This window comes from Salmo salar, chromosome 13 (assembly GCF_965601325.2).
Source record: "Salmo salar chromosome 13, fSalSal1, whole genome shotgun sequence".
Classification (NCBI taxonomy): Eukaryota; Metazoa; Chordata; class Actinopteri; order Salmoniformes; family Salmonidae; genus Salmo; species Salmo salar.
The window spans coordinates 113,168,977-113,195,000 of record NC_138303.1 but is presented as its reverse complement, the minus strand read 5'-3'; the positions used below and the strand labels follow the sequence as shown (position 1 = coordinate 113,195,000).

The 26,024-nt window shown below is 44.7% G+C and overlaps 1 protein-coding gene across 4 annotated transcripts in view; it reads left to right on the top strand.

Annotated features, from left to right (window-relative positions):
- The window catches only part of palm2akap2 (palm2 and akap2 fusion), a 207,062-nt gene that overhangs the window by 158,742 nt on the left and 22,296 nt on the right, over positions 1 to 26,024 (top strand). Inside the window, exon 1 of one of the 4 annotated variants that reach the window (XM_045692698.2) lies at positions 3,953 to 4,237. The exons of the other annotated variants lie outside the window; for them this stretch is intronic. Coding sequence (XP_045548654.2) covers positions 4,130 to 4,237 — 108 coding nt within the window. The 5' untranslated portion in view covers positions 3,953 to 4,129. Of the gene's footprint in view, positions 1 to 3,952; positions 4,238 to 26,024 lie in introns of those variants that run through there. 4 annotated transcript variants of the gene reach the window in all.

The window sequence follows — 26,024 nt, the reverse complement described above, 5'->3', positions numbered from 1 at the left end:
ACCTGTATCTAGGCCATGTTGTATTGTGTCAATAAGAGAACGTCTGGTCATTTAGTGTCCTGTGTTCCGCAGAACTGAGGGGATGAGCTTCACTGCTGGTTTCCCAGGCTCCCTTTGAGACAGCTAGCATGACCTTAGGATGATCCTTACTGGTCCTCAGCTGATACCTACTGGTTTACTGGTCCTCAGCTGTTACCTACTGGTTTACTGGTCCTCAGCTGATACCTACTGGTTTACTGGTCCTCAGCTGATACCTACTGGTTTACTGGTGTTCAGCTGTTACCTACTGGTTTACTGGTGTTCAGCTGATACCTACTGGTTTACTGGTCCTCAGCTGTTACCTACTGGTTTACTGGTCCTCAGCTGTTACCTACTGGTTTACTGGTCCTCAGCTGTTACCTACTGGTTTACTGGTGTTCAGCTGATACCTACTGGTTTACTGGTCCTCAGCTGTTACCTACTGGTTTACTGGTCCTCAGCTGTTACCTACTGGTTTACTGGTCCTCAGCTGATACCTACTGGTTTACTGGTGCTCAGCTGTTACCTACTGGTTTACTGGTCCTCAGCTGTTACCTACTGGTTTACTGGTCCTCAGCTGTTACCTACTGGTTTACTGGTCCTCAGCTGTTACCTACTGGTTTACTGGTTCTCAGCTGTTACCTACTGGTTTACTGGTCCTCAGCTGATACCTACTGGTTTACTGGTCCTCAGCTGTTACCTACTGGTTTACTGGTCCTCAGCTGTTACCTACTGGTTTACTGGTCCTCAGCTGATACCTACTGGTTTACTGGTGTTAAGCTGTTACCTACTGGTTTACTGGTCCTCGGCTGTTACCTACTGGTTTACTGGTCCTCAGCTGTTACCTACTGGTTTACTGGTCCTCAGCTGATACCTACTGGTTTACTGGTCCTCAGCTGTTACCTACTGGTTTACTGGTCCTCAGCTGAACACCACTGGTTTACTGGTGTTCAGCTGTTACCTACTGGTTTACTGGTCCTCAGCTGTTACCTACTGGTTTACTGGTCCTCAGCTGTTACCTACTGGTTTACTGGTCCTCAGCTGTTACCTACTGGTTTACTGGTCCTCAGCTGTTACCTACTGGTTTACTGGTCCTCAGCTGATACCTACTGGTTTACTGGTGTTAAGCTGTTACCTACTGGTTTACTGGTCCTCAGCTGTTACCTACTGGTTTACTGGTCCTCAGCTGTTACCTACTGGTTTACTGGTCCTCAGCTGTTACCTACTGGTTTACTGGTCCTCAGCTGATACCTACTGGTTTACTGGTCCTCAGCTGATACCTACTGGTTTACTGGTGTTACTGGCTCAGTAGTTGGTCATGCCCACTGAGTGGAAAACATTATTACTGTTCACTGTTGTTCCATTGTGGTAATCATGTGACTAAATACATTTGATGATTGTCATGAAACAGCCCTGTTAAGTCACTTTAAAAGCCCTATAAAGCAGTGTAACTATTGAAAAGCCCTATAAAGCAGTGTAACTATTTGAAAGCCCTATAAAGCAGTGTAACTATTTAAAAGCCCTTTAAAGCAGTGTAACTATTTAAAAGCCCTTTAAAGCAGTGTAACTATTTAAAAGCCCTATAAAGCAGTGTAACTATTTAAAAGCCCTTTAAAGAAACAGTAATTAGTAACTGAAGCTATTGTTTTAACATAGCAACTAACCGAAGCTATTGTTTTAACATAGCAACTAACCGAAGCTATTGTTTTAACATAGCAACTAACTGAAGCTGTTGTTTTAACATAGCAACTAACCGAAGCTATTGTTTTAACATAGCAACTAACCGAAGCTATTGTTTTAACATAGCAACTAACCGAAGCTATTGTTTTAACATAGCAACTAACCGAAGCTATTGTTTTAACATAGCAACTAACCGAAGCTATTGTTTTAACATAGCAACTAACCGAAGCTATTGTTTTAACATAGCAACTAACCGAAGCTATTGTTTTAACATAGCAACTAACCGAAGCTATTGTTTTAACATAGCAACTAACCGAAGCTATTGTTTTAACATAGCAACTAACTGAAGCTGTTGTTTTAACATAGCAACTAACCGAAGCTATTGTTTTAACATAGCAACTAACCGAAGCTATTGTTTTAACATAGCAACTAACCGAAGCTATTGTTTTAACATAGCAACTAACCGAAGCTATTGTTTTAACATAGCAACTAACCGAAGCTATTGTTTTAACATAGCAACTAACCGAAGCTATTGTTTTAACATAGCAACTAACCGAAGCTATTGTTTTAACATAGCAACTAACTGAAGCTGTTGTTTTAACATAGCAACTAACTGAAGCTATTGTTTTAACATAGCAACTAACCGAAGCTATTGTTTTAACATAGCAACTAACCGAAGCTATTGTTTTAACATAGCAACTGACCGAAGCTATTGTTTTAACATAGCAACTACCTGAAGCTATTGTTGTTCTGCTAACTAGCAGGAAGTGTGTGATTCCGTAACCATGGATGCCGCTGCCCCACCCTACCACTGTGAGACACACATCCTATGCTGAGACAGACACGCTGTTTTTCATTGCTTCAATATGAGTTAAACATAGAATAGAAGTGTTCCTGTTCTGTAGCATAGCAGAGGGGTGGTGGGGAAAAGGGAAGATGCAGTTTATAGATATTAGGCAGTGAAAGTGAAGCTGTAACTCACTGAATACACACCCGCTCCTATGGAGGGGAGGGGAGGGGAGGAGAGGGAGAGGAGAGGAGAGGAGAGGAGAGGAGAGGAGAGGAGAGGAGAGGAGAGGAGAGGAGAGGAGGGAGAGGAGGGAGAGGAGAGGGAGAGGAGAGGAGTGGAGGAGGGAGAGGGGGCTAAGGCTTTGGTTACTGATCTCATGACCCAGCCAGCACAACACTGATAAACAAACACACCTTGCCTATCTGATACCATGGAGCCCAGTTGACATCTGTATATACAGCAATTTATTTAAACAGCAGTCAAAGTATTTTGGCCATAGGAGTGGCAGAACTCTAAGGCAAGCACCAGGATGCTTTCCTAGTGGCAGGGAAAAATGTCTTTGAGTTGACTGTCCTAGTCCAAAATGTCCCCTCCCCCTTCCTCCTTATTTGGGGCTCATGTCTCATGTGTGAGCTCTCAGACTGTGACAGTGTGCCCAGCGTAGCCTGCTAGGAGAGAGGGAGGGGAGAGAAGGGAGGAAGGAAGGCGAGAAGGGAGGAAGGAGGAGAGAGAAGGAAGGAGGAGGAGGAGAGAAGGAGGGAGGAGGGAAGAGGGGAGAGAAGGAGGGAGAGAAGGAGGGGGAGGGAGGGAGAGAAGGAATGAAGGAGGGGAGGGAGAGAAGGAGGGAAGGGAGAGAAGGAGGGAAGGAGGGGGAGGTAGAGAAGGAAGGGGAGGGAGAGAAGGAAGGGAGAGAAGGAGGGGGAGGGAGGGAGAGAAGGAATGAAGGAGGGGAGGGAGAGAAGGAGGGAAGGGAGAGAAGGAGGGAAGGGAGAGAAGGAGGGAAGGAGGGGGAGGGAGGGAGAGAAGGAATGAAGGAGGGGAGGGAGAGAAGGAGGGAAGGGAGAGAAGGAGGGAAGGAGGGGGAGGTAGAGAAGGAGGGGGAGGGAGAGAAGGAAGGGAGAGAAGGAGGGGGAGGGAGGGAGAGAAGGAATGAAGGAGGGGAGGGAGAGAAGGAGGGAAGGGAGAGAAGGAGGGAAGGGAGAGAAGGAGGGAAGGAGGGAGAGGAGAGGAGGGAAAGAGGGGGAGGGAGAGGGGGGGAGAGAAGGAGGGGGAGGGAGAGGGGGGGAGAGAAGGAGGGAAAGAGGGGGAGGGAGAGGGGGGGAGAGAAGGAGGGGGAGGGAGAGAAGGAGGGGGAGGGAGAGAAGGAAGGGAGAGAAGGAGGGAAGGAGGATAGAGGAGGGAAAGAGGGGGAGGGAGAGAAGGAGGGGGAGGGAGGGAGAGAAGGAGGGTGGATAAGAGATGAGGGAGGGAGGGGTGTTTTTGGGGGTGTGGGAGTAGAGTGCTGCTTCTATACAGAGGGTTTTGTGTGTGGAGGGGTTTCTGGCTTCTTGAGAGAGAGAGAGAGAGAGAGAGAGAGAGAGAGAAGAGAGGGAACACACTCCCTTTTTTAGCCAGACCCTCTGCCTCGCTGTCTGCCCGCCCATGACATCACAGCCTGAAGAGAGGCACGGCCAGGGGAGGAATGTGACGGGGAGAGAAGTTGAGGAAGGAGAGGAAAAGGTTCTGGGAGAGAGGAAACGGATAGACAGGGTAAGTACTGCAGCTAGCTGGCTGGTCTCTTACACATGAGGAAAGAGGACAACAGCTAACTTTAGGCAGGGTAAGTACTGCAGCTAGCTGGCTGGTCTCTTACACATGAGGAGAGAGGAAAGGGTGGGAGCAGAGATATAGGGCGCTGTGTGTTACTTTGTAGTAGTGAGTATTTTGGTCTGTGTATCTCAGTCTGAGGAAAGAGAAGAGAAGGAATCTGATCAAGCAATAAGAAGGTTTTACTGTGGAAGTCCCTCACTGTGTTGAAGAATAACACACACAGAGGTACTGTACCACTAGCCTCTTCGCTCTGGGAGACCTTACCCAGAAAACACTTGGTATAGCCCGAAGGTATTTTAGATTATAGACTGGTAAGGCATTCCAAGTTCTAGACTGGTAAGGCATTCCAAGTTCTAGACTGATAAGGCTTTCCAGATTCTAGACTAGACTGGTAAGGCTTTCTAGATTCTAGATTGGTAAAGCATTCTAGATTGGTAAGGCATTCTAGATTCTAGACTGGTAAGGCATTCCAGATTCTAGACTAGACTGGTAAGGCATTCCAGATTCTAGACTAGACTGGTAAGGCATTCTAGATTCTAGATTTGTACGGCATTCTAGATTCTATATGTGTAAGGCATTTTATATTCTAGATTGGTAAGGCATTCTAGATTCTAGATTGGTAAGGCATTCCAGATTATAAACTTGTAAGGCATTCTAGATTCTAGATTGGTAAGGCATTCCAGATTATAGACTGGTAAAGCATTCCAGATTATAAACTGGCAAGACATTCTAGATTTGTAAGGCATTCTAGATTCTAGATTCTAGATTGGTAAGGCATTCTAGATTCTAGATTGGTAAGGCATTCCATACTCTAGACTGGTAAGGCATTCTAGATTCTAGATTGGTAAGGCATTCTAGATTCTAGATTGGTAAGGCATTCCAGATTATAGACTGGTAAGGCATTCCAGACTCTAGACTGGTAAGGCATTCCAGATTCTAGATTGGCAAGGCACTCCAGATTCTAGATTGGCAAGGCATTCCAGATTTTAGACTGGTAAGGCATTCCACATTCTGATCTGATAAGACATTCCATATTGTATACTGGTAAGGAATTCTAGATTCTAGAGTGGTAAGGCATTCCATATTCTAGACTAGACTTGTAAAAAATTCTATATTCTTGTATGGTAAGTCATGCCAGATTCTAGTTTGGTAAGGCATACCATATTCTAGACTGGTAAGGTATTCTAGATTATAGATTGGTAAGGCATTCTAGATTCCAGACTTGTAAGGCATTCCAGATTCTAGTCTGGTAAGGCATGCCAGATTCTGCCAGATTCTATTCTGGTAAGGCATTCCAGGTTCTAGACCTGTAAGGCATAACTGATTCTAGACTGGTAAGGCATTCCAGATTCTAGACTGGTAAGGAATTCCAGATTCTAGAGTGGTAAGGCATTCCAGATTCTAGACTAGACTTGTAAAACATTCTATATTCTTGTATGGTAAGTCATGCCAGATTCTAGTCTGGCAAGGCATTCCATACTCTAGACTGGTAAGGCATTCCAGATTCTAGGCTAGACTGGTAAGGCATTCTAGATTATAGATTGGTAAGGCATTCTAGATTCCAGACTTGTAAGGCTTTCCAGATTCTAGTCTGGTAAGGCATCCCATACTCTAGACTGGTAAGGCATTCCAGATTCTAGGATAGACTGGTAAAGCATTCTAGATTATAGATTGGTAAGGCATTCTAGATTCCAGACTTATAAGGCATTCCAGGTTCTAGACCTGTAAGGAACAACTGATTCTAGACTGCTAAGGCATTCCAGATTCTAGACTGGTAAGACATTCCAGATTCTAGGCTAGACCTGTAGGGCATTCTATATTTATAAGGCATTCTAGATTCTAGACTGGTAGGCATTCCAGATTCTAGACTGGTAAGACATTCCAAATTATAGACTGGTAAAGCATTCCCGATTATAGATTTGCCTTTGATGCGTTGGGCAGACCGCACCACCCTCTGGAGAGTCCTGCGGTTGCAGGCAGTGCAGTTGCCGTACCAGGCGGTGATACAGCCCGAAAGGATGCTCTCAATGGTGCATCTGTTAAAGTTTGAGAGGGTTTTAGGGGCCAAGCCGCATTTCTTAAGCTTCCTGAGGTTGAGGCGCTATTGCACCTTCTTCACCACACTGTCTGTGCGGGTGGAACCATTTCAGATCGTCCGTGATGTGTACACCAAGGAACTTGAAGCTTTCCACCTTCTCCGCTGCTGTCCCATCAATGTGGATAGGGGGGTGCTCTCTCTGCTGTCTCCTGAAGTCCACGATCAGCTCATTCGTTTTGTCAACGTTGAGGGGTTATTTTCATTTGAACTAACTGTGTGTAATGAGGGAGACATCAGTGTGTTGCTGGATCAGTGTGTTGCTGGATCAGTGTGTTGCTGTATCAGTGTGTGTTGCTGTATCAGTGTGTATTGTATCAGTGTGTATTGTATCAGTGTGTATTGTATCAGTGTGTGTTGCTGTATCAGTGTGTATTGTATCAGTGTGTATTGTATCAGTGTGTATTGTATCAGTGTGTATTGTATCAGTGTGTGTTGTATCAGTGTGTATTGTATCAGTGTGTGTTGCTGTATCAGTGTGTGTTGCTGTATCAGTGTTGCTGTATCAGTGTGTTGCTGTATCAGTGTGTTGCTGTATCAGTGTGTATTGTATCAGTGTGTATTGTATCAGTGTGTGTTGCTGTATCAGTGTGTGTTGCTGTATCAGTGTTGCTGTATCAGTGTGTTGCTGTATCAGTGTGTTGCTGTATCAGTGTGTTGCTGTATCAGTGTGTGTTGCTGTATCAGTGTGTGTTGCTGGATCAGTGTGTGTTGCTGGATCAGTGTGTGTTGCTGGATCAGTGTGTTGCTGTATCAGTGTGTATTGCTGTATCAGTGTGTGTTGCTGTATCAGTGTGTGTTGTATCAGTGTGTGTTGCTGTATCAGTGTGTTGCTGGATCAGTGTGTATTGTATCAGTGTGTGTTGCTGTATCAGTGTGTGTTGCTGTATCAGTGTGTGTTGCTGTATCAGTGTGTGTTGCTGTATCAGTGTGTATTGTATCAGTGTGTTGTTGTATCAGTGTGTATTGCTGTATCAGTGTGTATTGTATCAGTGTGTGTTGCTGTATCAGTGTGTGTTGCTGTATCAGTGTATGTATTGTATCAGTGTGTTGCTGTATCAGTGTGTATTGTATCAGTGTGTATTGTATCAGTGTGTATTGTATCAGTGTGTATTGTATCAGTGTGTATTGTGTCAGTGTGTATTGTATCAGTGTGTATTGTATCAGTGTGTGTTGTATCAGTGTGTGTTGTATCAGTGTGTATTGTATCAGTGTGTATTGTATCAGTGTGTGTTGTATCAGTGTGTATTGTATCAGTGTGTATTGTATCAGTGTGTATTGTATCAGTGTGTGTTGCTGTATCAGTGTGTTGCTGTATCAGTGTGTTGCTGTATCAGTGTGTGTTGCTGTATAAGTGTGTATTGTATCAGTGTGTATTGTATCAGTGTGTTGCTGTATCAGTGTGTATTGTATCAGTGTGTATTGTATCAGTGTGTGTTGCTGTATCAGTGTGTTGCTGTATCAGTGTGTGTTGCTGTATCAGTGTGTATTGTATCAGTATGTATTGTATCAGTGTGTTGCTGTATCAGTGTGTATTGTATCAGTGTGTTGCTGTATCAGTGTGTATTGTATCAGTGTGTATTGTATCAGTGTGTTGCTGTATCAGTGTGTTGCTGTATCAGTGTGTTGCTGTATCAGTGTGTTGCTGTATCAGTGTGTTGCTGTATCAGTGTGTATTGTATCAGTGTGTTGCTGTATCAGTGTGTTGCTGTATCAGTGTGTTGTTGTATCAGTGTGTGTGCTGTATCAGTGTGTGTGCTGTATCAGTGTGTATTGTATCAGTATGTATTGTATCAGTGTGTTGCTGTATCAGTGTGTATTGTATCAGTGTGTGTTGCTGTATCAGTGTGTGTTGCTGTATCAGTGTGTGTTGCTGTATCAGTGTGTATTGTATCAGTGTGTATTGTATCAGTGTGTTGCTGTATCAGTGTGTTGCTGTATCAGTGTGTTGCTGTATCAGTGTGTTGCTGTATCAGTGTGTGTTGCTGTATCAGTGTGTGTTGCTGTATCAGTGTGTGTTGCTGTATCAGTGTGTGTTGCTGTATCAGTGTGTATTGTATCAGTGTGTTGCTGTATCAGTGTGTATTGTATCAGTGTGTGTTGCTGTATCAGTGTGTGTTGCTGTATCAGTGTGTGTTGCTGTATCAGTGTGTATTGTATCAGTGTGTATTGTATCAGTGTGTTGCTGTATCAGTGTGTTGCTGTATCAGTGTGTTGCTGTATCAGTGTGTTGCTGTATCAGTGTGTTGCTGTATCAGTGTGTTGCTGTATCAGTGTGTTGCTGTATCAGTGTGTGTTGCTGTATCAGTGTGTGTTGCTGTATCAGTGTGTGTTGCTGTATCAGTGTGTATTGTATCAGTGTGTTGCTGTATCAGTGTGTATTGTATCAGTGTGTGTTGCTGTATCAGTGTGTTGCTGTATCAGTGTGTTGCTGTATCAGTGTGTTGCTGTATCAGTGTGTTGCTGTATCAGTGTGTTGCTGTATCAGTGTGTTGCTGTATCAGTGTGTGTTGCTGTATCAGTGTGTGTTGCTGTATCAGTGTGTATTGTATCAGTATGTATTGTATCAGTGTGTTGCTGTATCAGTGTGTATTGTATCAGTGTGTGTTGCTGTATCAGTGTGTGTTGCTGTATCAGTGTGTGTTGCTGTATCAGTGTGTATTGTATCAGTGTGTATTGTATCAGTGTGTTGCTGTATCAGTGTGTATTGTATCAGTGTGTGTTGCTGTATCAGTGTGTGTTGTATCAGTGTGTGTTGCTGTATCAGTGTGTGTGTTGCTGTATCAGTGTGTTGCTGTATCAGTGTGTTGCTGTATCAGTGTGTTGCTGTATCAGTGTGTTGCTGTATCAGTGTGTGTTGCTGTATCAGTGTGTGTTGCTGTATCAGTGTGTTGCTGTATCAGTGTGTATTGTATCAGTGTGTGTTGTTGTATCAGTGTGTGTTGCTGTATCAGTGTGTTGCTGTATCAGTGTGTATTGTATCAGTGTGTGTTGCTGTATCAGTGTGTGTTGCTGTATCAGTGTGTGTTGCTGTATCAGTGTGTATTGTATCAGTGTGTATTGTATCAGTGTGTTGCTGTATCAGTGTGTTGCTGTATCAGTGTGTTGCTGTATCAGTGTGTTGCTGTATCAGTGTGTTGCTGTATCAGTGTGTTGCTGTATCAGTGTGTGTTGCTGTATCAGTGTGTGTTGCTGTATCAGTGTGTGTTGCTGTATCAGTGTGTATTGTATCAGTGTGTTGCTGTATCAGTGTGTATTGTATCAGTGTGTGTTGCTGTATCAGTGTGTGTATGGCTGTATCAGTGTGTGTTGCTGTATCAGTGTGTGTTGCTGTATCAGTGTGTGTTGCTGTATCAGTGTGTATTGTATCAGTGTGTTGCTGTATCAGTGTGTATTGTATCAGTGTGTGTTGCTGTATCAGTGTGTTGCTGTATCAGTGTGTTGCTGTATCAGTGTGTGTTGCTGTATCAGTGTGTGTTGCTGTATCAGTGTGTGTTGCTGTATCAGTGTGTGTTGCTGTATCAGTGTGTATTGTATCAGTGTGTATTGTATCAGTGTGTATTGTATCAGTGTGTGTTGTATCAGTGTGTGTTGCTGTATCAGTGTGTATGCTGTATCAGTGTGTATTGTATCAGTGTGTGTTGCTGTATCAGTGTGTGTTGCTGTATCAGTGTGTATTGTATCAGTGTGTTGCTGTATCAGTGTGTATTGTATCAGTGTGTGTTGCTGTATCAGTGTGTATGCTGTATCAGTGTGTATGCTGTATCAGTGTGTGTTGTATCAGTGTGTGTGCTGTATCAGTGTGTATTGTATCAGTGTGTATTGTATCAGTGTGTGTTGTATCAGTGTGTATTGTATCAGTGTGTATTGTATCAGTGTGTGTTGCTGTATCAGTGTGTTGCTGTATCAGTGTGTATTGTATCAGTGTGTATTGTATCAGTGTGTTGCTGTATCAGTGTGTTGCTGTATCAGTGTGTATTGTATCAGTGTGTATTGTATCAGTGTGTGTTGCTGTATCAGTGTGTATTGTATCAGTGTGTATTGTATCAGTGTGTGTTGTATCAGTGTGTATTGTATCAGTGTGTATTGTATCAGTGTGTATTGTATCAGTGTGTTGCTGTATCAGTGTGTGTTGCTGTATCAGTGTGTATTGTATCAGTGTGTATTGTATCAGTGTGTGTATTGTATCAGTGTGTATTGTATCAGTGTGTATTGTATCAGTGTGTGTTGTATCAGTGTGTGTTGCTGTATCAGTGTGTATTGTATCAGTGTGTGTTGTATCAGTGTGTATTGTATCAGTGTGTATTGTATCAGTGTGTGTTGCTGTATCAGTGTGTGTTGCTGTATCAGTGTGTATTGTATCAGTGTGTATTGTATCAGTGTGTATTGTATCAGTGTGTGTTGTATCAGTGTGTATTGTATCAGTGTGTATTGTATCAGTGTGTGTTGTATCAGTGTGTATTGTATCAGTGTGTATTGTATCAGTGTGTGTATTGTATCAGTGTGTGTATTGTATCAGTGTGTATTGTATCAGTGTGTGTTGTATCAGTGTGTATTGTATCAGTGTGTATTGTATCAGTGTGTGTTGTATCAGTGTGTATTGTATCAGTGTGTATTGTATCAGTGTGTATTGTATCAGTGTGTATTGTATCAGTGTGTATTGTATCAGTGTGTGTTGTATCAGTGTGTGTTGTATCAGTGTGTATTGTATCAGTGTGTGTTGTATCAGTGTGTATTGTATCAGTGTGTATTGTATCAGTGTGTATTGTATCAGTGTGTGTTGCTGTATCAGTGTGTATTGTATCAGTGTGTGTTGTATCAGTGTGTGTTGTATCAGTGTGTATTGTATCAGTGTGTATTGTATCAGTGTGTGTTGCTGTATCAGTGTGTGTTGCTGATCAGTGTGTATTGTATCAGTGTGTGTTGCTGTATCAGTGTGTATTGTATCAGTGTGTATTGTATCAGTGTGTGTTGCTGTATCAGTGTGTGTTGTATCAGTGTGTTGCTGTATCAGTGTGTTGCTGTATCAGTGTGTATTGTATCAGTGTGTGTTGTATCAGTGTGTATTGTATCAGTGTGTGTTGTATCAGTGTGTATTGTATCAGTGTGTTCTGTATCAGTGTGTTGCTGTATCAGTGTGTATTGTATCAGTGTGTGTTGTATCAGTGTGTATTGTATCAGTGTGTGTTGTATCAGTGTGTATTGTATCAGTGTGTTGCTGTATCAGTGTGTGTTGTATCAGTGTGTATTGTATCAGTGTGTATTGTATCAGTGTGTGTTGTATCAGTGTGTGTTGTATCAGTGTGTATTGTATCAGTGTGTATTGTATCAGTGTGTGTTGTATCAGTGTGTGTTGTAGTATCAGTGTGTGTTGCTGTATCAGTGTGTATTGTATCAGTGTGTGTTGCTGTATCAGTGTGTATTGTATCAGTGTGTGTTGCTGTATCGGTGTGTGTTGCTGTATCAGTGTGTATTGTATCAGTGTGTTGCTGTATCAGTGTGTTGCTGTATCAGTGTGTATTGTATCAGTGTGTTGCTGTATCAGTGTGTTGTTGTATCAGTGTGTATTGTATCAGTGTGTTGCGTGTGGCGATCAGGTGTATTGTATCAGTGTGTGTTGCTGTATCAGTGTGTGTGTGTATCAGTGTGTATTGTATCAGTGTGTATTGTATCAGTGTGTATTGTATCAGTGTGTGTTGTATCAGTGTGTATTGTATCAGTGTGTATTGTATCAGTGTGTATTGTATCAGTGTGTATTGTATCAGTGTGTATTGTATCAGTGTGTGTTGTATCAGTGTGTGTTGTATCAGTGTGTATTGTATCAGTGTGTATTGTATCAGTGTGTGTTGTATCAGTGTGTGTTGTAGTATCAGTGTGTGTTGCTGTATCAGTGTGTATTGTATCAGTGTGTGTTGCTGTATCAGTGTGTGTTGCTGTATCAGTGTGTATTGTATCAGTGTGTATTGTATCAGTGTGTGTTGCTGTATCAGTGTGTGTTGCTGTATCAGTGTGTATTGTATCAGTGTGTATTGTATCAGTGTGTGTTGTATCAGTGTGTATTGTATCAGTGTGTTGCTGTATCAGTGTGTTGCTGTATCAGTGTGTATTGTATCAGTGTGTTGCTGTATCAGTGTGTTGCTGTATCAGTGTGTTGCTGTATCAGTGTGTTGCTGTATCAGTGTGTTGCTGTATCAGTGTGTATTGTATCAGTGTGTTGCTGTATCAGTGTGTTGCTGTATCAGTGTGTTGCTGTATCAGTGTGTATTGTATCAGTGTGTTGCTGTATCAGTGTGTATTGTATCAGTGTGTATTGTATCAGTGTGTGTTGCTGTATCAGTGTGTATTGTATCAGTGTGTGTTGCTGTATCAGTGTGTATTGTATCAGTGTGTATTGCTGTATCAGTGTGTATTGTATCAGTGTGTTGCTGTATCAGTGTGTATTGTATCAGTGTGTTGCTGTATCAGTGTGTATTGTATCAGTGTGTGTTGCTGTATCAGTGTGTATTGTATCAGTGTGTGTTGTAGAGGAGGTATGAGATGTGTTCTTGTGACTGTTCGCTGTTCAGTCGTCAGCTGGTTTCACATGACTGTTGATGTCATTATCAACTCAGGCTGGAAGACAGTGGCGAGGCATTCAGGGACACAGAACATCAGAGAAGACAGGGCCCACACATCACACACACATCAGAGAGAGAGGACAGGACAGACACTCGTTGAGATATAGATATATAGAGAGAGGGAGGTAGAGAGGTAGAGAGGTAGAGAGGGAAGAGAGGGAGGTAGAGAGGTAGAGAGGGAAGAGAGAGAAGAGAGGGTGGGAGATGGGGAAGAGAGGGAGGTAGAGAGAGGGAAGAGAGGGAGGTAGAGAGGTAGAGAAGGAAGAGAGGGAGGTAGAGAGGGAAGATGAAGGAAGATGTTTGATGAACCAACTGCTGAGTTGTTTGATGAACCAACTGCTGAGTTGTTTGATGAACCAACTGCTGAGTTGTTTGATGAACCAACTGCTGAGTTGTTTGATGAACCAACTGCTGAGTTGTTTGATGAACCAACTGCTGAGTTGTTTGATGAACCAACTGCTGAGTTGTTTGATGAACCAACTGGTGGTTTGCAGGCATTGAGTCATTTAGTTGAGATGATTTCTTTACAAACTGCTGGGTTATTGAGATATGAGGCTGGAGGCAGGTCTTAGTAGGGGCATGCCTGTTAGATAGTTATTTTTGGTCACCCTTGAGAGTAAATGTCATTCAGATTAATCTGTTCTGTTGCATTGTTATCACGTGTTAATAATAATAATAATAATTCGTTCCATTTATATAGGGTTTTGCAAAGAATCTCAAAGTGGTTAAAAGCACACACACATTTTTGAGGGGGTGGGAATCAACATCACGACATCATGAGACAGACAGTCATTAGAAAGTTCATGGCTTGAGGGATCATCAGAGGGAGGTGGTCAACCGGGGCAGGCAGGCAGGAAGTGCGTTCTCATCAAGGTGTCTCGTTGTCTCTGCCTTTTCCAAAGTATAACTCAGTCAGAGGAAGCTTGAGCTAAGCCACTAGAGTCCATGGAGTCCATAGCTACTCCTTCACTAGAGTCCATAGCTACTCCTTCACTAGAGTCCATAGCTACTCCTTCACTAGAGTCCATGGAGTCCATAGCTACTCCTTCACTAGAGTCCATAGCTACTCCTTCACTAGAGTCCATAGCTACTCCTATGGCTGGCATTCAGATCAAAACAGCTAGCCAGCTAACGTTAGCCAGCTAGCTAAAACAAACAAATGACTTAGCTGCTTCCTGTGGTTGATTCTGATTATATTAATTAGCTGTATGAATTGTTTCGTTCTTAAAACAAATAGATTGTTAGTAAAAAAAAAAATACATTACAATTAATGAATTACAAAAAAAATGTTTTACAAAATGTACAGGAGGTCTGTTCTTATGTTGCTGCTAGGGCACCAAGACAACTGAAAAACCGTTAAGGTTGAATACTGACACTTCTGTACCTTTAATTAGGCTTCCACACAAGTGGATGTTCCTAAAAAATAGCCCAGTAGTGGGATATGTAAATAAGAATGTTATAAATTTATATTACAATATTTATTTGATTTATTTCCCCTTTATTTAACCAGTTAGGTCATATGTCACGTGCAAGAGGGAGGAGGAGAGCGAGGGAAAGAGGGAGGAGGAGGAGAGCGAGGGAAAGAGGGAGGAGGAGGAGAGCGAGGGAAAGAGGGAGGAGGAGGAGAGCGAGGGAAAGAGGGAGGAGGAGGAGAGCGAGGGAAAGAGGGAGGAGGAGGAGAGCGAGGGAAAGAGGGAGGAGGAGGAGAGCGAGGGAAAGAGGGAGGAGGAGGAGAGCGAGGGAAAGAGGGAGACTGTATGATGTGTGTTGAGTGGTGTCTGTTGGCTGATTGGTCAGTGACAGGGACGTCAGACGTTAGAGGTGGACTGAGGCGCTCTTCAGTCTCTTTCTTCCTCTTTACTGACAGAGTGTCCAAAATGGCACTTTCCCCTATATAGTGCACTTCTTGTTACCAGAGCCCTATGGAAACATACATAGGGAATAGGGTGCATTTTGGGATGCATACGGAGTGTGGCAGTAGGAGTATATGATGCGTGACACAATGTCCCTCGGTGTCTGAGAGAGAGCAGCCCAGGGCCCTCAGTCACACTTCTCTCTCTCTGTCTCACTGTCTGTCTCTCTCTCTGTCTCCCTGTCTGTCTCCTCTCTGTCTGTCTCCCTGTCTGTCTCTCTCTTTGTCTCGCTGTCTGTCTCTCTCTCTGTCTCCTCTCTGTCTGTCTCACTGTCTGTCTCTCTCTCTCTGTCTCCCTGTCTGTCTCCTCACTGTCTGGCTGTTTATTTGATTTACAACAGACCTGGCCCTGTATACTATATTATTCATATTCTGTCTGTCTGTCTGTCTGTCTGTCTGTCTGTCTGTCTGTCTGTCTGTCTGTCTGTCTGTCTGTCTGTCTGTCTGTCTGTCTGTCTGTCTGTCTGTCTGTCTGTCTGTCTGTCTGTCTGTCTGTCTGTCTGTCTGTCTGTCTCCTCTCTGTCTGTCTCTTCTCTGTCTCTTCTCTGTCTGTGTCTCCCTGTCTGTCTCCTCTCTGTCTGTCTGTGTCTCCTCTGTCTGTCTCCTCTCTGTCTGTCTCTTCTCTGTCTCTTCTCTGTCTGTGTCTCCCTGTCTGTCTCCTCTCTCTCTGTCTGTCTGTGTCTCCCTGTCTGTCTCCTCTCTGTCTGTCTGTGTCTCCCTGTCTGTCTCCTCTCTGTCTGTCTGTGTCTCCTCTGTCTGTCTCCTCTCTGTCTGTCTCTTCTCTGTCTCTTCTCTGTCTGGGGTTCCCTGTCTGTCTCCTCTCTGTATGTCTCTCTGTTGTCTGTCTCCCTGTCTGCCTCTCTGTCTGTCTCCTCTCTGTCTGTCTCTTCTCTGTCTCTTCTCTGTCTGGGGTTCCCTGTCTGTCTCCTCTCTGTATGTCTCTCTGTTGTCTCTCTCTCTGTCTCCCTGTCTGTCTGCCTCTCTGTCTGTCTCTGTTTGTCTCTTCTCTGTCTCTCTGTCTGTCTGTCTGCCTCTCTGTCTGTCTCTGTCTGTCTGTCTGTCTCTCTGTCTGTCTGTCTCCCTGTCTGTGTCTCCTCTCTGTTTGTCTGTCTTAAAACCTCACAACACACAAAAACATGGAAGCACACTCACAATTATAAAAATGTTGCAAACAAGTTGTATTCTTGTCAAATTAAATTAAATTGGTCACATACACATATTTAGCAGATGTTATTGTATTTTTTTTCTCTACACATAATACTCTATAATGACAAAGCAAAAACAGGTTGAATTTTTGGTTGTTGATCATTTATAAAAAGTAAAAAACAGAAATATCAGATTTACATATGTATTCAGACCCTTTACTCAGTACTTTGTTGAAGCACCTTTGGTAGCGATTACAGCCTGGAGTCTTCTTGGGTATGACGCAACAAGCTTGACACACCTGTATTTGGGGAGTTTCTCCCATTCCTCTCTGCAGATCCTCTCAAGCTATGTCAGGTTGAATGGGGAGCATCGCTGCACAGCTATTTTCAGGTCTCTCCAGAGATGTTTGATCGGGTTCAAGTCCGGGCTCTGGCTGGGCCACTCAAGGACATTCAGAGACTTGTCTTGGCTGTGTGCTGAGGGTTGTTGTCCTGTTGGAAGGTGAAACTTCACCCCAGTCTGAGGTCCTGAGCACTCTGGAGCAGGTTTTCATCAAGGATCTCTCTGTACTTTGCTCCATTCATCTTTCCCTCTATCCTGACTAGTCTCCCAATCCCTGCTGCTGAAAAACAACCCCACAACATGATGCTGCCACCACCATGCTTCACTGTAGGGATGCTGACACCACCATGCTTCACCATAGGGATGGTGCCAGATTTCCTCCAAACATGACACTTGGCATTCAGGCCAAAGAATTCAATCTTTGTTTCATTAGACCAGAGAAGTGTGCCCCTAGTGATGTGTTGGGCAGACCGCACCACCCTCTGAAGAGCCCTGCAGTTGAGGGCGGTGCATTTGCCATACCAGGCGGTGATACAGCCTGACAGGATGCTCTCAATGGTGCATCTGTAAAAGTTTGTGAGGATCTTAGAGGGCAAGCCAAATTTCTTCAGCCTCCAGAGGTTGAAGAGGTGCTGTTGCGCCTTATTCAACACACTGTCTGTGTGGGTGGAACCATTTCAGTTTGTCCGTGATGTGTACACCAAGGAATTTAAAACTTTCCACCTTCTCCACTACTGTCCCGTCGATGTAGATGGGGGGATGCTCCCTCTGCTGTTTCCTGAAGTCCACGATCATCTCCTTTGTTTTGTCGACGTTGAGGGAGAGGTTATTTTCCTGGCACCACTCCACCAGGGCCCTCACCTCCTCCCTGTAGGTTGTCTCATCATTGTTGGTAATCAGGCCTACTACTGTTGTGTCGTCTGCAAACTTGATGATTGAGTTGGAGGCACAGATGGCCACGCAGTCATGGGTGAACAGCGAGTACAGGAGGGGGCTGAGAACACACCCTTGTGGGGCCCCCTTGTTGAGGATCAGCGTAGTGGAGGTGTTGTTGACCTAGTTGTACAGGGCAGGGCTCCTGGCTGCAGCGTCCACCATCAGTCTCTGTACTTCCTGGTGGCAGCATCCACCATCAGTCTCTGTACTTCCTGGTAGCAGCGTCCACCATCAGTCTCTGTACCTCCTGGTAGCAGCGTCCACCATCAGTCTCTGTACCTCCTGGTAGCAGCATCCACCATCAGTCTCTGTACCTCCTGGCAGCAGCATCCACCATCAGTCTCTGTACCTCCTGGTAGCAGCATCCACCATCAGTCTCTGTACCTCCTGGTAGCAGCATCCACCATCAGTCTCTGTACCTCCTGGTGGCAGCATCCACCATCAGTCTCTGTACCTCCTGGCAGCAGCATCCACCATCAGTCTCTGTTCCTCCTGGTGGCAGCGTCCACCATCAGTCTCTGTACCTCCTGGTGGCAGCGTCCACCATCAGTCTCTATACCTCCTGGTGGCAGCGTCCACCATCAGTCTCTGTTCCTCCTGGTGGCAGCATCCACCATCAGTCTCTGTACCTCCTGGTGGCAGCGTCCACCATCAGTCTCTGTTCCTCCTGGTGGCAGCATCCACCATCAGTCTCTGTACCTCCTGGTGGCAGCGTCCACCATCAGTCTCTGTACCTCCTGGTGGCAGCGTCCACCATCAGTCTCTGTTCCTCCTGGTGGCAGCGTCCACCATCAGTCTCTGTACCTCCTGGTGGCAGCGTCCACCATCAGTCTCTGTTCCTCCTGGTGGCAGCGTCCACCATCAGTCTCTATACCTCCTGGTGGCAGCGTCCACCATCAGTCTCTGTTCCTCCTGGTGGCAGCATCCACCATCAGTCTCTATACCTCCTGGTGGCAGCGTCCACCATCAGTCTCTATACCTCCTGGCAGCAGCATCCACCATCAGTCTCTGTACCTCCTGGTGGCAGCGTCCACCATCAGTCTCTGTACCTCCTGGTGGCAGCGTCCACCATCAGTCTCTGTACCAAAAAATGTTCAGACTCCTGCCAATGACGTATTTGCGTCAGTCGTTACTATGGCAATTCAAGATGTCTCTACCCATACCTCTAATGAATGTTGTTCAAGATCAAAATATTACAAATAGAGATGTTTCTATGCTACGATCTCATGCTTAGTGTTAGTGGATTGAATACGTGTCTTCGCTCAGCTTTACTTCCTGAAGTGTTTCCATTCCTCTTTAAAGCAGGCTACTCATCCAAAAGACTGAAATGTTTGGAAGAAGCAACTATTATATTGTCATCTGCATATCATTTTGAATCATTAGAATTAACATTGTAATGCAATGGTCCCCCAGAGTCATGAATCCTGTTGAACCCTGCAGAATGGCTCCACACTGTGGCAGAAAGAGATCACTACACTCTGCAGATGAACTGCACTGTCTAGGCACTGCACCAAGACACACACCACCTCTCAATGTTACACAGAGAGAGAGAGAGAGAGTAAGCCTAGATAGATGTGGTGGAATCTGGCTTAGAGGACATTAAAGGACAGAGAGGGGTTGGAGGAGGTGTGGTGTGGGGAGGAGTTGTTGGTGGAGGAGTGGTGTGGGGAGTAGAGGGAGTAGAGATAGAGGTAGAGGGAGTAGAGGTAGAGGGGAGTAGAGGTAGAGGGAGTAGAGGGAGTAGAGGGAGTAGAGGGAGTAGAGGTAGAGAGAGGGAGTAGAGGTAGTAGAGGGAGTAGAGGTAGTAGAGGAAGAGGTAGTAGAGAGAGTAGAGGTAGTATAGGTAGTAGAGGTAGTAGAGGTAGTACAGGTAGTAGAGGTAGTAGAGGTAGTACAGGTAGTAGAGGTAGAGGTAGTAGAGGGAATAGAGGGAGTAGAGGGAGTAGAGGTAGAGGGAGTAGAGGGAGGGGGTAGAGGGGGGAGTAGAGGGAGTAGAGGGAGTAGAGGTAGAGGTAGTAGAGGGAATAGAGGGAGTAGAGGGAGTAGAGGTAGAGGTAGTAGAGGGAGTAGAGGTAGAGGTAGTAGAGGGAATAGAGGGAGTAGAGGTAGAGGTAGTAGAGGGAGTAGAGGGAGTAGAGGGAGTAGAGGGAGTAGAGGTAGTAGAGGGAGTAGAAGTAGAGGGAGTAGAGGTAGTAGAGGTAGTAGAGGGAGTAGAGGGAGTAGAGGGTGTAGAAGTAGAGGGAGTAGAGGTAGTAGAGGGAGTAGAGGGAGTAGAAGGAGTAGAGGGAGTAGAGGGAGTAGAGGGAGTAGAGGTAGAGGTAGTAGAGGTAGTAGAGGGAGTAGAGGGAGTAGAGGGAGTAGAGGTAGAGGTAGTAGAGGTAGTAGAGGTAGAGGGAGTAGAGGTAGTAGAATTAGAGGTAGTAGCGGTAGAGGGAGTAGAGGTAGAGGGAGTAGAGGTAGTTGTTGGTAGGGCTGGGGGGTTGAACCTCAACCCCTGAAGTGTCTCTCCAAGTGTTCCTTAATAGTGAAGTAGTAGAGCAGGAAGTAGCAAGGTGCTTGGGGAGAGGAAACCCCTCATGAAGCAGCACTGTTCTAAAACATTTCTTTGGAGACCCTCCAGATAACCTCTCTAATCAATGACTCTTCAGTTAATTATTCATCTCACTCATGTCCCTCTGTAATGTACTGGGGACTCCTCTCCCGGTGAGAAATCAGATCTGGAATCAGGACTGCCCTCAGTTATCTCTGTAGGCTGATACATAGGCGGCCATTTTGTTTACACTCTTTCCCACACAGGATTATGTTAGTAGCTACAAGTATATGCTAACACAAAAAATATGTGGACACCCTTTCAAATGAGTGGATTTGGCTATTTCAGCCACACCCGTTGCTGACAGGTGTATAAAATCGAGCACACCGCCATGCAATCTCCATAGACAAACATTGGAAGTAGAATGGCCTTACTGAAGAGCTCAGTGACTTTCAACATGGCACAGTCATAGGATACCACCTTTCCAACAATTCCGTTCGTCAAATTTCTGCCCTGCTAGAGCTGCCACGGTCAACTAGTAAGTGCTGTTATTGTGAAGTGGAAACGTCTAGGAGCAACAACGGCTCAGCCGCAAAGTGGTAGGCCATACAAGCTCACAGAACCGCCAAGTGCTGAAGTGCATAACGCATAAGAATCGTCTGTCCTCGGATTCAACACTCACTACCGAGTTCCAATGGAAGCAACGTCAGAACAACTGTTTGTCGGGAGCTTCATGAAATGGGTTTCCATGGCCGAGCAGCCGCACAAAAGCCTAAGATCACCATGCGCAATGCCAAGCGTCGGCCGTAGTGGTGTAAAGCTCGCCGCCACTGGACTCTGGAGCAGCGGAAACGCGTTTTCTGGAGTGATGAATCACGCTTCACCATTTGGCAGTCCGACAGACAAATTTGTGTTTGGCGGATGCCAGGAGAACGCTACCTGCCCGAATGCATAGTGCCAACTGTAAAGTTTGGTGGAGGAGGAGTAATGTTCTAGGGCTGTTGATCATGGTTCGGGCCCCTTAGTTCAAGTGAAGGGAAATCTTAACGCTACAGCATACCATGACATTCTAGACAATTCTGTGCTTCCATCTTTGTGTTAACAGTTTGGGGAAGACCCTTTCCTGTTTCAGCTTGACAATACCCCCGTGCACAAAGTGACCTCACTAATGCTCTTGTGGCTGAATGGAAGCAAGTTCCCACAACAATGTTCCAACATCTAGTGGAAAGCCTTCCCAGAAGAGTGGAGGCTGTTATAGCGGCAATGTTCCAACATCTAGTGGAAAGCCTTCCCAGAAGAGTGGAGGATGTTATAGCAGCAATGTTCCAACATCTAGTGGAAAGCCTTCCCAGAAGAGTGGAGGCTGTTATAGCAGCAATGTTCCAAGATCTAGTGGAAAGCCTTCCCAGAAGAGTGGAGGCTGTTATAGCAGCAAAGGGGGGACCAACTCCATATTAATGACCATGATTATGGAATGAGATGTTGGACGAACAGGTCATCCACCACATGACCAAAAGTATGTGGTTATGGGGCATTTTAACGTTAGATAAAGCACTAGTGCTGAATTCCCCTGAGTGACTGGTTCTGAGTGACGGGTCTGAGTGACTGGTTCTGAGTGACTGGTTCTGAGTAACTGGTTCTGAGTAACTGGTTCTGAGTAATTGGTTCTGAGTGACTGGTTCTGAGTGACTGGTTCTGAGTGATGGGTCTGAGTGATGGGTCTGAGTGACTGGTTCTGAGTGACTGGGTCTGAGTGACTGGTTCTGAATGACTGGTTCTGAGTGATGGGTCTGAGTGATGGGTCTGAGTGACTGGTTCTGAGTGACTGGTTCTGAGTGACTGGGTCTGAGTGACTGGTTCTGAGTGATGGGTCTGAGTGACTGGTTCTGAGTGACTGGTTCTGAGTGATGGGTCTACGTGATGGGTCTGAGTGACTGGTTCTGAGTGACTGGTTCTGAGTGACTGGGTCTGAGTGACTGGGTCTGAGTGACTGGTTCTGACTGATGGGTCTGAGTGATGGGTCTGAGTGACTGGTTCTGAGTGACTGGTTCTGAGTGATGGGTCTGAGTGACTGGTTCTGAGTGATGGGTCTGAGTGACTGGTTCTGAGTGACTGGTTCTGAGTGACTGGTTCTGAGTGATGGTTCTGAGTGATGGGTCTGAGTGATGGGTCTGAGTGACTGGTTCTGAGTGATGGGTCTGAGTGATGGGTCTGAGTGATGGGTCTGAGTGACTGGTTCTGAGTGATGGGTCTGAGTGACTGGTTCTGAGTGATGGGTCTGAGTGACTGGTTCTGAGTGACTGGTTCTGAGTGATGGTTCTGAGTGATGGGTCTGAGTGACTGGTTCTGAGTGATGGGTCTGAGTGATGGGTCTGAGTGACTGGTTCTGAGTGACTGGTTCTGAGTGACTGGTTCTGAGTGACTGGTTCTGAGTGATGGGTCTGAGTGACTGGTTCTGAGTGACTGGTTCTGAGTGACTGCTTCCATCATAGTAAAGCTCTGCTGGATTGCATTCCATTATTGATGACAGGATCAGATTTAATGGGTCAGCTAACCCATGACCCCCAGCACACGGTCTCTTCCTACATTATGTATGTTGGGCCCATGCCAGGCATCCCAGGTGACATTGGGACAGTGCTGTGGGTAGTCTCAAGAACATTCATGTGTACTGACTCTACCTGTACTGACCCTACCCTGTACTAACTCTACCTGTACTGACTCTACCTGTACTGACTCTACCTGTACTGACCCTACCTGTACCGACTCTACCTGTACCGACTCTACCTGTACTGACCCTACCTGTACTTACCCTACCTGTACTGACTTTACCTGTACTGACCCTACCTGTACTGACTCTACCTGTACTGACCCTACCTGTACTGACTCTACCTGTACTGACCCTACCTGTACTGACTCTACCTGTACTGACTCTACCTATACTGACCCAACCTGTACTGACCCTGTCTGTACTGACTCTACCTGTACTGACTTTACCTGTACTGACCCTGCCTGTACTGACTCTACCTGTACTGACTACCTGTACTGACTACCTGTACTGACACTACCTGTACTGACCCTGCCTGTACTGACTCTACCTGTACTGACTCTACCTGTACTGACCCTACCTGTACTGACCCTACCTGTACTGACTCTACCTGTACTGACTCTAGATACACCGACTCTACTGTTATTATTATCTATCCAGACACCAGTCACTTACCCCTGCTTTCATGTACATATCTACCTCAAATACCTCCTACACCCAGCACGTTGATCTGGTACTTCCTGTATATAGCTCCACATTGATCTGGTACTTCCTGTATATAGCTCCACATTGATCTGGTACTTCCTGTATATAGCTCCACATTGATCTGGTACTGGTACTTCCTGTATATAGCTCCACATTGATCTGGTACTTCCTGTATATAGCTCCACATTGATCTGGTAGTCCCTGTATATAGCTCCACATTGATCTGGTACTTCCTGTATATAGCTCCACATTGATCTGGTACTTCCTGTATATAGCTCCACATTGATCTGGTTCTCCCTGTATATAGCTCCACATTGATCTGGTACTTCCTGTATATAGCTCCTCATTGATCTGGTACTCCCTGTATATAGCTCCACATTGATCTGGTACTGGTTCTCCCTGTATATAGCTCCACATTGAACTGGTACTTCCTGTATATAGCTCCACATTGATCTGGTACTCCCTGTATATAGCTCCACATTGATCTGGTACTCCCTGTATATAGCTCCACATTGATCTGGTACTCCCTGTATATAGCTCCACATTGATCTGGTACTTCCTGTATATAGCTCCACATTGATCTGGTACTTCCTGTATATAGCTCCACATTGATCTGGTACTGGTACTTCCTGTATATAGCTCCACATTGATCTGGTACTCCCTGTATATAGCTCCACATTGATCTGGTACTCCCTGTATATAGCTCCACATTGATCTGGTACTTCCTGTATATAGCTCCACATTGATCTGGTACTCCCTGTATATAGCTCCACATTGATCTGGTACTCCCTGTATATAGCTCCACATTGATCTGGTACTTCCTGTATATAGCTCCACATTGATATGGTACTTCCTGTATATAGCTCCACATTGATCTGGTACTTCCTGTATATAGCTCCACATTGATCTGGTACTCCCTGTATATAGCTCCACATTGATCTGGTACTTCCTGTATATAGCTCCACATTGATCTGGTACTTCCTGTATATAGCTCCACATTGATCTGGTACTCCCTGTATATAGCTCCACATTGATCTGGTACTCCCTGTATATAGCTCCACATTGATCTGGTACTTCCTGTATATAGCTCCACATTGATCTGGTACTTCCTGTATATAGCTCCACATTGATCTGGTACTCCCTGTATATAGCTCCACATTGATCTGGTACTTCCTGTATATAGCTCCACATTGATCTGGTACTTCCTGTATATAGCTCCACATTGATCTGGTACTTCCTGTATATAGCTCCACATTGATCTGGTACTTCCTGTATATAGCTCCACATTGATCTGGTACTCCCTGTATATAGCTCCACATTGATCTGGTACTGGTTCTCCCTGTATATAACCCCACATTGATCTGGTACTCCCTGTATATAGCTCTGTTCTTGTGTATTGTATTCTTCCTGTGTTTCTATCATTGTTGGGAAGGGCTTTAAGCAAGCGTTGCATGATTAAGTCTACATCCACTAAATTCGGCCCATGTGACAAATAAAATGTGATTTGATATGAATATGGTCTTGATTTCTTCCATACAAGAACACATGAGGTCACCTTCACGTAGAAGGACCCGTGAGGTCATATTCACGTAGAAGGACCCGTGAGGTCATATTCACGTAGAAGGACCCGTGAGGTCATATTCACGTAGAAGGACCCGTGAGGTCATATTCACGTAGAAGGACCCGTGAGGTCACCTTCACGTAAAGTTCATAGGAGCATGTCAAATTGGGTGTCAAATGAAAGTTACGAGTCTATATTTTTGAGAAATTAAGGCATATATAATTTGTTCAACCATTTTCTATCCTAAAAAGCAAAGGCTTTGGTCTCTTGTCAAAAGACAACATCTACCAGAAAAAGTCTTAAAAGAGATTAGAAATGCATCAACTCAATAATGTTGAAGTAAAGCCCCCTGCCAACTAATATACACTCAATAATGTTGAAGTAAAGCCCCCTGACAACTAATATACACTCAATAATGTTGAAGTAAAGCCCCCTGCCAACTAATATACACTCAATAATGTTGAAGTAAAGCCCCCTGACAACTAATATACACTCAATAATGTTGAAGTAAAGCCCCCTGCCAACTAATATACACTCAATAATGTTGAAGTAAAGCCCCCTGACAACTAATATACACTCAATAATGTTGAAGTAAAGCCCCCTGCCAACTAATATACACTCAATAATGTTGAAGTAAAGCCCCCTGCCAACTAATATACACTCAATAATGTTGAAGTAAAGCCCCCTGCCAACTAATATACACTCAATAATGTTGAAGTAAAGCCCCCTGCCAACTAATATACACTCAATAATGTTGAAGTAAAGCCCCCTGGCAACTAACATCAACACTTATATTGAGTTGAGGAAATATTTTTCTGCCTTCTGTAAGTTTATGAAACATTGCCTTGAGCCTTAAAATTCCATTACCAAAAACCCACATATCTTTACATTTTAGTCATCTTATCCAGAGCGACTTACAGTAGTGAATGCATACATTTTTTGTTGTACTGGCCCCCCCCGTGGGAATCGAACCCACAACCCTGGAGTTGCACACACCATGCTGGCATTGCGAACACCATGCTCTACCAACTGAGCCACAGGGAAGGCCCGATACCTTGAAGATATTTTCTAATTTCTCTCCCTCGTGAGGAGGAAGGATCATGACAGATCGGTAACAGAATTTCAGAAAAATCTGTCAGAAAGGTAGAGTATTGTTCAAGTCCTTTACTGTAAAGTAGAGCTGAGTACAATAGAGTTCATTACAGTACACAGTAAGAGCACACAAGCTGAGTACACAATAATATACTGTACAGAACTATACTGTACTTTTCTGTTATGAACTGTATTCTACTGTACTGAACTCTACTGTATTCTACTGAGCTCTACTGTATTCTACTG